This window comes from Pithys albifrons, chromosome 24 (genome assembly GCF_047495875.1).
Source record: "Pithys albifrons albifrons isolate INPA30051 chromosome 24, PitAlb_v1, whole genome shotgun sequence".
NCBI classification, from domain to species: domain Eukaryota; kingdom Metazoa; phylum Chordata; class Aves; order Passeriformes; family Thamnophilidae; genus Pithys; species Pithys albifrons.
In genome coordinates this window covers 3,337,826-3,349,477 of record NC_092481.1, presented here as the reverse complement: position 1 = coordinate 3,349,477, position 11,652 = coordinate 3,337,826, and the positions used below count along the sequence as shown (strand labels likewise).

At 60.3% G+C, this 11,652-nt stretch overlaps 1 protein-coding gene across 1 annotated transcript in view; it reads right to left on the bottom strand.

Moving 5' to 3' along the window:
- The window catches only part of TMEM200B (transmembrane protein 200B), an 11,050-nt gene extending 384 nt beyond the window's left edge, over nt 1–10,666 (bottom strand). Inside the window, exons 1-2 of the mRNA XM_071576751.1 lie at nt 10,503–10,666; nt 1–1,672 (exon numbers count right to left, since the gene is read on the bottom strand). The exon at nt 1–1,672 is cut by the window's left edge and continues 384 nt beyond it. Of these exons, the coding sequence (XP_071432852.1) occupies nt 369–1,646 (1,278 nt within the window). The 5' untranslated portion in view covers nt 1,647–1,672; nt 10,503–10,666 and the 3' untranslated portion in view covers nt 1–368. The remainder of the gene's footprint in view (nt 1,673–10,502) is intronic.
- Between the last annotated feature and the right edge of the window lie 986 nt (nt 10,667–11,652).

Genomic DNA, 11,652 nt, shown 5'->3' with positions numbered 1-11,652 from the left:
TGAGGCTGGACCAGGGGCCACCACCACCCAGAACATCCCCCAGCCCAACCCTGCTGAAATAAAGTGCTGCAGGGGCTGGGGAGGCTTCACCCGCCCCCACATCCCCATCCCACGGTTTGTTGGGTCGCAAAGTGAGGGTTCCTCAGAAAAGCCACCAGGAGAAGGACTTGTAAGACCAAGGGCATCCACTGGGAAGGACATCCCACCCCAGGTGAGTCCTCCCCTTGGAGCGGCAGGTCAGGAGCTTCCTCTTGGCATCTGCTTAAAAATGAACCCCTCCTGATGTGAGGTTTGGGGTGGCTGGTGGGGTCTGGGCACCAGGATGATGTCACGGTGATGTCACGGTGATGTCACGGTCCCCAAGGAGGTCAGACCTGCGTGCCCTGCTCCGTGCCCACCACCCAGGAGCTGGGCCGGGGCTCTGCCCGGCTCGGGGGCTCGCTGGGCTCCAGCAGCCGGTCCGAGGACTCGCCGGTACTCTCCAGTTTGGCGTAGCCCACCAGGCTGCCGTGGTCCAGCCGGGGCCAGCTCCGGTTCTTGCGCTCCTTCATGGGGGCCACCAGCAGCGCCCCCGGCCGGCCCAGGTCCAGCGATCTGGAGTGTCCCGGCGTGTGCAGCTGCACGTCGGGGCTGAGCTCTGCCAGCGGCTCCACCGCAGGGCACCCACCAGCCATGTCGATGACGGTGTGGCCACCAGCACCAGGACAGTCCTGGCCAGGGGGTGCCACGCTGCCACCCACAGCGAGCCGTGGGGTCTCGGGGGGATGCTCAGCCCTCCCACCGGCCCCCCGCGCCGCCGCGTCCAGCAGGCAGTTGTTGAGTTTGATGACGGGAAGTGCCAGGGCGCCCACGGCCGAGCAGAGCAGGGACTCAGCCCTGGCACGGCACGGGAGGCCGAGGTTGGCATCGGCGGAGGCGCCGGAGCGGAGGCTGCGCAGGGATCCCACCGGGGACCCCGCCGGGGGCTGCAGGAACTCGGCCATGGCCTGGAGCTGGTTGGGGCCGTAGCAGTCGGACCACTTGGTGCCAGGGCAGGGCTGGCAGGACAAGTCCACTTGGTAACAGCCCTCCACGCACTCGGCGTTGGCCTTGGGGCCGGGCTGGCCGTCCCCCTGCGGGCAGTGCCCGTCCTCGGGGCCGGCGCCCTCGGGCAGCGCCCCGGCCATGCCGTAGAGCCCCTTCTGCATCAGCCGGCGCGTCTCCATGTCCCTGTTCTCGTACAGCATCGTGTTGGCGCAGATGAAGATGAAGAGCCCGATGCCCATGATGACGGGGCCGATCAGCTTCAGCTTCTCGCTGTATGGCCCGTGGCGTGGGGTCGACACCTCCCTCCGCGTGTCCCCGGCCACGCTGGCATTGCCCGTGCCGGCGCCGGTGCCGCCGTGCCCACGGTGGGGCCAGTAGCCCACCACGGCGATGGTCATGCCCACCAGGACCACGGAGATGCCCACCATGACGAAGGCTCCGGCTGGCGAGCGCATGCGGAGCTGCCCCTTCGGCAGCGTCTCCGTCGGGGATTTGCGGCGCAGGCGGCGGCCACGGCGTCGCGGGGGCACGGGGGGCACGGGGGGCACCGGCGCCTTGGGGGGCACCCCCGGCTCCGGGTCCCGCATGGGGCCCTTGGGTTCCGTGCTCTCCACAGTCATCGCCTCGCCCGGCTCAGCCGCTCCTCCTGCGGGGTGGGAGGAGGAAAAGGTGAGGAGGTGCCAGTGGGGGTCTGCAATGATGGGAATACACAGGGATACTGGGAATGGGAGGGGAGGGGGAACACAGAGGGACACCGGGACACCGGGAGCATGGGGACCACGGGGACAGTGGGAGTGGAGGGGTACTGGGGACATGGGGACACAGGGATAGTGGGAGAGTGGGGGTGCTGGGGACAGTGGGAGTGGGGGGGTACTGGGGACATGGGGACACAGGGGCAGTGGGAGTGGGGGGGTACTGGGGACATGGGGACACAGGGGCAGTGGGAGTGGGGGGGTACTGGGGACATGGGGACCACGGGGACAGTGGGAGTGGGGGGGTACTGGGGGCATGGGGACACAGGGACAGTGGGAGAGGAGGGGGTACTGGGGGCATGGGGACACAGGGACAGTGGGAGTGTGGGGGTACTGGGGACATGGGGACACAGGGACAGTGGGAGTGTGGGGGTACTGGGGGCATGGGGACACAGGGACAGTGGGAGAGGAGGGGGTACTGGGGGCATGGGGACACAGGGACAGTGGGAGTGTGGGGGTACTGGGGACATGGGGACCATGGGGATACTGGGGACATGGAATAACACAGCCCTGCAAGTGATGCCACCCCCTGTTCATGCTCCCTTGTGATCCAAGCACAACCTAAAAGCTTAAACCAACACCCCATCACCCTCGAGCTGCTCTCCAGACCACGGGACCCACCAACTCAGAATATTTACACCAAAGAGGTGTTTTTCCCAATTTCCTGCTGTCTCCTATTCCCCTGACCTGCCCAGCACATCCCCAGGCTCCTGCCCCCACACACACCACCAGAAAGCTCCACAGCCAGGGATTTACAGGGATTTACAGTGTTTCATTTGATCCAGCACCTGATTTCCCAGAGGAGCAAAAAGGTGTGGAAGCTGCTGCCCAAAGCAGCCCAGTGGGAAGTGTCAGCTGGGCTGGCACTGTTGTGCCAGGGGTGCCCCACAACACTGGGAAGCCAAATGATTCTGTCCCAGACCAAAAAGTCTTTTAAAAAATATAAATAAGCTCCTGCTGACAGGAATCCGTGTCCTCCCAGCGTGGCTGCTGCGAGCCCAGCCGGGGCTGGGGCAGGACGGAGTGTCCAAGCCCAATCCCGTGTCTCCTGGCACTGCCAGCTTGGGAATGCTGCCCTTGGGAACACCCCCAAAGCCAAGGGATGGTGAGGGAGGGGGCTTGTCACAACACTGCATCTTAAATTGACAGGAAAAGTGTTCCAACAACACAGGATTGTGGATACCCAGCACGTAAAACCCAGACACCAAACCCAAGGAGAACCCTGGGGAGGAAGGGGGTGACCACTCCAGTGTTACTCCCTGAGATGAATGAAGTGCTGAGAGCCAGTGACCAGCATCCAAACAGCAGGAAAAAAAGGATATTACATTTTTTTACCCTGCAGTCTTAATCATCTTAAGGTGTTATTAGCAGCAGAGGGAAGGAATTAAAGATATGAGTTTCAGGATGACAGCGTGTTCCTGGCACAGGGATGGTGAGCTGTGACAACTTGAATAAGGGAGATTTAAAGAGGAAAAAACCCAAAAATAAAGGTCCAAACAAACCAGTCCAAATCCCAGGCCTCTGCTGAGGGGGGTGTTAAAGCCTTTCTGGGAAAGAAGCTGATAATTCCACATGGCAAAAGGGAAAGCACAATAAACCCAGAGCACAGTTCCCCCTCAGTGGAAAAATGAGGCTTTAAATATTTTGGTATTAAAGGGAAACAACTTGAACACATCCCAAAGACTGTGGGGGTTTTGCCTCCAAATGCCCTGATTTAGGTTATGTCCCAGCTTCTCTAAATGCCACCTTAGCTTCCACCTCTCTTAGTTTTATATCAAACCCTTTAAGTGTCTTGCTGGCTACTTAGGGATTAAAAAGACTCCCTAAATCACAAGAGAAAGCCCTTTGGTAGCAACTGGGGGAGAACATGAACCCCCAGAGCTCATGACCCCAAAGTCACAGTGAACACACACCAGGCACCTCCTGGGTTTGGCCCGAGCCTCAGCTGTGCCTCTTTACCCCCAATTCTGCTGTTGTCTCCTCTAACACTTCCCCCAGGCCCCTGTGGAACCAAGGTCAGTCTGCAGGGACCACGAGCATCTCATGGGGACCATGAGCATCCCCTGGATCCCACCAATGAGGACCATGAGCATCCCCTGGATCCCCCCCACGGGGACCATGAGCATCCCCTGGATCCCACCAATGAGGACCATGAGCATCCCCTGGATCCCCCCCACGGGGACCATGAGCATCCCCTGGATCCCACCAATGAGGACCATGAGCATCCCCTGGATCCCACCCACGGGGACCAGGAGCATCCCCTGGATCCCACCCATGAGGACCATGAACATCCCACAAATCCCACCCATGAGGACCATGAGCATCCCCTGGATCCCACCAATGAGGACCATGAGCATCCCCTGGATCCCACCCACGGGGACCATGAGCATCCCCTGGATCCCACTCATGAGGACCATGAGCATCCCCTGGATCCCACCCATGAGGACCACGAGCATCCCCTGGATCCCACCCATGAGGACCACGAGCATCCCCTGGATCCCACCCATGAGGACCACGAGCATCCCCTGGATCCCACCCATGAGGACCACGAGCATCCCCTGGATCCCACCCATGAGGACCATGAACATCCCACAAATCCCACCCACGGGGACCATGAGCATCCCCTGGATCCCACCCACGAGGACCATGAACATCCCACAAATCCCACCCATGAGGACCATGATCATCCCCTGGATCCCACCCATGAGGACCATGAACATCCCACAAATCCCACCCATGAGGACCATGAGCATCCCCTGGATCCCACCCACAGGGACCATGAGCATCCCCTGGATCCCACCCATGAGGACAATGAGCATCCCCTGGATCCCACCCACGAGGACCATGAGCATCCCCTGGATCCCACCCATGAGGACCATGAACATCCCACAAATCCCACCCATGAGGACCATGAGCATCCCCTGGATCCCATCCATGAGAACCATGAGCATCCCCAGGGTCCTGCCTGTGGGGACCATGAATATCCCACAAATCCCACCTGTGAGGGCCACGAGCATCCCCCAAGTCCCACCCTGAGCAATTCTTTGGGTCCAGAGGATGCCCACCTGGGCCATGCCAGGCTGCTCTTCCCACACTTTTGCACTGGATCCAGCCTGGGGTTAACTCAGGGAGTTCGGATGTTTCAAAATGGGTGCAGGAGGGTGGGAGGTGCCCACCCATCCCACACCCACAAGGTCCAGGCTGAAACAACCCCCTTCCCACCTCCTCTGCTTTTCCCAGAGCACAGGGAGGTGCAGGACAGGAGGGACAGGCAGATGCTGACAATCCTTATCCAGGCAGGGAATCCCTTCTCCCCCTCCACAGCCCTGGCCACTATTCCTGCCTGGAATTCCTGTCCCTTCTCTCCCTGCTGCTGCGTTTTGGACTTGGAGCATTTCCTTGCTCGTCGCCTGGGTTGGTTGTTCCCAGAGTTCAAACCCATTATTTTTATTAATAGAATCCCCAAGGTTATATAAGCCCTTTCTAAAAAAAATAATTAAAAAAGAAAAGAAACACAAACCCCAGCTCTGCCATCCCCTCCTGCACCCGCAGCCACTGACACTGCTGGGAATGGATTCATCCCGTGCAGCAGCAGCAGCTGGCACAGCTTGGAGGGCAGGAATGGGGTCCTGGGGGTGCTGCCAGGGCAGGGGGACAGGCAGGTGTTCCCAGGCAACTCCCTCCAGCCCAGAGTTCACTGGGACCAGCTTTGAGGTTTTGATTCCCAGTGGAGGGGAACGACAGCATGAACTGAGAGTCTGGAATTGTTAAGTGCCACCCAGAGTGGCATGAGCAGTGCCCTGCTGCCAGGTGAGGCTCCCAATCCCTGCAATAAGCCTGGCATTAAAATCAACCCAAATATTTCTCTAATCTCCCCCATCACGACGGCACGTTGGTGGCTCCACCCTCCCACCTCAATCCTCTCCCGCTGCCTTCAGAGAGGGATGATCCTGAAATTTGACACTAAATCCCATCACATCCAACAGCACCGCAGCTGGATGGGGGTGAAGCAGAATTTGGGAAGGGTCCCTCTTGCAGGTGTCCCAGGGTTGCTCTGTCCCTGCTCTGCCCATGCTGTCAGATTGAATTTTCAACCTGCCTGGCTACCAAAAATCTTATTTGGCCTCAAAATCTCAACCTGGACCCACAATCCCATCCTGCACCCAGGATCCCATCCTGCACCCAGGATTCCATTCTGTACCCCCAATCCCATCCTGTACCCAGGATCCCATCCTGTACCCCCAATCCCATCCTGTACCCACAATCCCATCCTGCAGCCAGGATCCCAACCTGTACCCCCAATCCCATCCTGCACCCAGGATCCCATCCTGCACCCAGGATTCCATCCTGTACCCCCAATCCCATCCTGCAGCCAGGATCCCATCCTGTACCCCCAATCCCATCCTGTACCCAGGATCCCATCCTGCACCCAGGATCCCATCCTGCACCCCCAATCCCATCCTGCACCCAGGATGGCATCCTGTACCCAGGATCCCATCCTGTACCCCCAATCCCATCCTGCAGCCAGGATCCCATCCTGCAGCCAGGATCCCATCCTGTACCCAGGATCCCATCCTGCAGCCAGGATCCCATCCTGTACCCCCAATCCCATCCTGCAGCCAGGATCCCATCCTGTGGGTCCTCTGCAGGGCATCACCCCGAGGATCTGGCATGGAAGCAGCCCCAGCTGTAAAGGACACCCAAGAAATGCCCAACAAATCAAAAGCACCTCCTTTTCCCTCTTTTTTCCTAAAAAAACCATGACATTAAAGCTGCTTTCTCAATTTTAGGCATAAACTGATTTTGAATTTCGCTGAGGAATCAGCCAGTAAAGCCTTCAGAGTGTCCAAAGGTGCTGGTGAGACACCCCAAAGCACCAAGTACAGCCCCCTCCACCCCACCCAAGGCCCAGGGAGCCTGTGATGGCCAAGCTGGGGGCTGAGCAACCCAAATCCCCCCTTGGCAGGGAAAAGGGACTCAGGCAGCCAGGAGCTCCTGGATCCCAGGCTGTGCCGAGCTGCTGGAGCCCCCCCTGCTCCCCACCCACCGGGAGGGTATGGAGGAGAATGGGAATGACAGTCTGTGTGAGCTGTGGAGCTTAAAAATAACTCCCTTTCAGCCCAACCTCCAACGCCGCCCCCAGCACGGGGCAGGAGGGGCCACGGGAGCAGCACCCAGGCAAAGCTCCCTCCCATCCCATCCCATCCCATCCCATCCCATCCCATCCCATCCCATCCCATCACATCCCATCCCATCCCATCCCACAGGGAGCAGCACCCAGGCAGAGCTCCCTCCCATCCCATCCCATCCCATCCCATCCCATCCCATCCCATCCCATCCCATCCCATCCCATCCCATCCCACAGGGAGCAGCACCCAGGCAGAGCTCCCTCCCATCCCATCCCATCCCATCCCATCCCATCCCATCCCATCCCATCCCATCCCATCCCATCCCATCCCATCCCATCCCATCCCATCCCACAGGGGGCTGGAGCAAAGCAGGAGAGCAGCAGCAGTGCCAGAAGGGATGTGGTGCATCCCTCATCCTGCTGACCCCACAGTCCCACCTGTGTTGTTTCCTCCTCCTTTCCTATTTTAATGAGTTCACTTCAAATTCCCACCCCTTGGCTGCACAGAAAGGTCTGCAGAGGGAAGGAAAAGGAGAAAAAGCTGCTGGGCACCTTCCTGGGGATCTCCCACCCGGAGCAAACCCTGTCACCAGCACAGCACCCACCAGCAGCTCCCAGTCTGGAGCTGCAAAGCCTCCCCTGGGCTCATTCCCGAGGGATGAAACCTCCCAGTGTGACCCAGCAGAGTGTTCCCAATGTGGTGACAAAATCTCTCTCTCCAGCTTTAGCTGGGGACACCAGTTAATCGATGGTAATTAATTAAGTTCCCTCATAGAAGCTTCCATAGAAAGCCAGTAACACTAATTATCATGGCATGGGAAGGACTAACCCCCATTCCCAGCAGGAATCACCTTCTGGTCCCGGCCTGGGGGGGTCTCACACCTGGTTTTCATGAGGGCTGTGACAGATTTACCCCTTTGCTGCAGCACAGAAGAGCCAGGTGTGATGTCCCAAAGCCCTGAAACATCCCCTGGTCCCCTCTCCACAGTTTTCCTCTTGGTTTGCCAGGTGAAGGATGGGATAGAGGAGTGTTCACACACAGGGATCTTCACCAGGCACCTGCTGCTGGAGGCATCACCTCCACACCTGGCCAGGCTGGGGACAAGCACCGTGCCAGGTTCCTTCTGAGGCCACACATCCCAGCCAGCAGCCACCAGGGCCACCACTGTCACTTGGAATAGGATCCAGGACAGCGGGAAAGGGAAAGATGGTGCTGGGGTGGTTTTGGGGAACACACAGTTCTGTCCCTTTGCTCTCTACCCCATGAGAAGGTCCTGGTGGGCAAATGGGATGTGGGATGTGGGAGCCACCAGTGCCACCAGCAGCTCCACCTCCATTCACCTTGACTTCTCCAAAGTCCTCCCTGCTCCCAAAAAAAGGGGCCACGCTCTCAACTCCTCTCTACCCCTCAGGCAAAGAAAGTGAGTGGAAACATCCCACTGATTACTAATTACCAGAGCTTGCCTTACCCAGATTTGCTCTGCTAATTAGACTAATCTCTCCGGCTGGGAAATGAGCCGCAGTCACCCATGGAGAGGAGCTCACACAACTTGGATGATGCTTAACTCGTGTCAGACCCCTGCGATGGGATCGGGATCGTCATTCCCGGCTGCTCCTGATGGGCCATTGTTTAAGGAGACAATGGAAAAGCCGCGGATTTGGTGTTTGTCCCCCAGGCCGGTGCCGAAATCAGGACAATCTGCATTGCTCGACTTCTTTTGATAGGAACCAGATGCAAATAATTAATAAATCCAAACTCAAGATAATGCAGGCATCTAAATTTAAATCGGAGAGCGGGTTTCTAATGGCAGCTCTTTGCTGGTTTGGAGGAGGGGGAGGAGTGGGGGGCTCAGAGGGATTTCCTGGGAGAATTCCTGCCTCTGGGAAGCAGCGCAGGATGGGTGGGCACCCAGTACCTTGCAAATCCTCACGGCCAAGAGAAAAGAAGGAAAGGGGAAAAAAAAAATCCGTAGGCTGGGATTTCCAGGGAATTAGGATCAAACTCTTCCTGAATTTGGCACCTTCCCTGCTGCTCCTTTGAAAAATCCCTGCCAGCTCGGAGGGAGGGAGGGAGGGAGGAAGGGACGGAGGGAGGGAGGACACGGGGGCTGCCAAGTCCTCGCTGCTCCCAGGCACGGCCCGAGTTATCCACACACACACACAGGTCCCATCTCCTGCCATCCCACGGACCCACAGCCCCACTCGGCCTGCAAGAGATGCAATTCCCAGCTGTATTCCCAGCTGGCATCGCTCTTGCCTCCAGCTTTTGAAACGCCCCAACTCCCCCACTCTTTCCCCTGCAAAAGTCACATCTCCCCGATTTCGTGAACCAGGATCCAAACCCACCTGGAGGTGAGACAGAGCCGTGGCTGTGCCTGGGATTCTTCCTCCCTCCACATCCCAAAGATGAGCTCCTTGTGCCCACAGGCCCTCCCGAGCCCGAACTCCAGGATAATTTCCACCCACTTCTCCCTTCTCCAACGTGGCCATCAAACCCTGCGTGGGGATGAGCTGCGAGGCCACCCCTCACCCCAACCCTCTGCCAGGAGCCTCGGGAAGGGCACAGAGTGCTGGGGTTGGGGTGGTTCTGCCCAGCTCTGGGGCTCTGGCTGTGCCAGGAGGTGTGTGGGGTGGCACACCAAGGTGTGTGTGTGCACATCTGTGCACAGCTGGGTGTGTGTGAGAGTGTGAATGTGCCGGGAGGTGTCGGGGTGTCCCTGTGTGTGCTCCGTGTCCGGGGGTGCCTGGGGGTGCCCGGTGTCTGTCCATGGGTGCCAGATGCCCCTGAGTGCCTGGTGCTCATGGGTCCTCAGTATCTGCCCGTGGATGCCTGGTGCCAGCAGGTGCTGGGTGCCCATGGATGCCCGTGGATACCATGGATGCCCAGAGCCTGTGGGTGCTGGGCGTCCCCGGGTGCCCAGTGTCTGTGGATGCTCCGTATCTGTGGGTGCCCCATGCCAGTGGGTTCTGGGTGCCCCTGGATGACCACAAATGCCCGCTGCCCGTGGATGCCCAAGGATGCCCATGGATGCCCCTGGATGCCCAGAGCCTGTGGGTGAGCTGTGCCAGTGGGTGCTGGGTGCCCCTGGATGCCCATGAATGCCCAAGGATGCCCATGGATGCCTGTGGATGCCCAGAGTCCGTGGGTGCCCCGTGCCAGCAGGTGCTCCGTGCCCATGGATGCCCATGAATGCCCAGTGCCCGTGGGTGTTCTGTGCCCGCGGATGCCCAGAGCCCGTGGGTGCTGGGTGCCCCTGGATGCCCATGAATGCCCAAGGATGCCCATGGATGCCTGTGGATGCCCAGAGCCCGTGGGTGCTGGGTGCCCATGGATGCCCACGAATGCCCGGTGCCCGTGGGTGCTCCGTGCCCGCGGATGCCCAGAGCCCGTGGGTGCTGGGTGCCCCTGGATCCCCACGAATGGCCGGTGTCCGTGGGTGCTCCGTGCCCGTGGATGCCCAGCGCGCATCCCGTGCCCAGGATTTCTGTGGATGTGTCCGGCCGGCGTCGCGTGTCCATGTCCGTATCCATATCCATATCGGTGTCCCCGCGGGTCCCCCCACCATCCCGCCCGTCCCCGCTGTCCCCGCACTCACCGGCGGCCGCCGCTCCGAGCGCCTCCCGCCGGGGCCGGGGCCGGGGCCGGTGCCCCGGGGGCGGCGGGCAGGGGGTTCCGCCGCCGCGGCCGGGGCCATGGAGCGGCGGGAGGCGCTGGGATCGCGATTCCCGGTTGCCGATCGCCGGTTCCCCGCTCCCCGCTCGCCGCCGCCGGGACGTCTGGGCGCGGGGCGGGGGGGGCTGCGGGTTCCGCCCGGCCCCGGGTCCCGCCCCGGCCCCGCGTGGGGCGGAGCGCGGCGGGTCCGGCCGGGGGGGACGCGGCCGGGACGGGACCCCCCCTATGCCCACCCCGGTGCGGGCTCCGGCGAGGCCGGGAGCGGCTTCCCGGCCGTGGGAAAGTTGCGATCGCTGTGCGGACTCGGTGGGATTTGGGATTTTCCTGGCTCCGAGCGGCGCCGGGAGCGGCGGCGGATGGTGGGGCCGGGCTGGGATCCTTCCTCCGCCCCGCTCCCGGTGCCCTCGCCCAGCGGGGACCGTCCGGGATGCTCCGGAGAAAATGTCCGTGCCCACGGCGCGGGGGTTGGAACTGGATGGTCTTTAAGGTCCTTTCCCACTCAAACTATTCCACGATTCCGTGACCCTCAGAGTCCAAGGACCCTCCTCCACCCCTGGCAGAGCCCCCAGCCCGCAGTGCACCAGCACATCCCAGTTCTCCCAGCCAGACCAGTCTGCGCTGGGGCTGCAGTGGTTTCCCTCTTCCAGCAGTTGGGATAAAGCGTTATCCCACGTTAATCCCGGCAGTGGAGGCGTTTGCTGCAGCCCCCCCAGACAGTGTTAGCGCAGGTTCCAGAGGCACTTTTTCCTCCAGGCGCTTTTCTTCTCCTCCTCTGAACTTGCTAAAAACACAACAGATCTCTCTGTCAGCCCTGGGGACCAGGGCACAGCATCCCCATCCCCTCATCCCCACAATCCCTGTGCCTGCATCCCCATCCTCCCATCTCCAGCCCTGTAACCCCATCTCCACATCCCCACCCCTGCATCTTCATCCCCTCATTCCCATCCCCTCATTCCCATCCCCTCATCCCTATTCCCACATTCCCATTCCCATAGAAGATGCAGGATCCCACAGCTGTAACCACTGGCACATCCCAACACACCGAAAGAGCTGATCCAAACTTCCACCAGCAC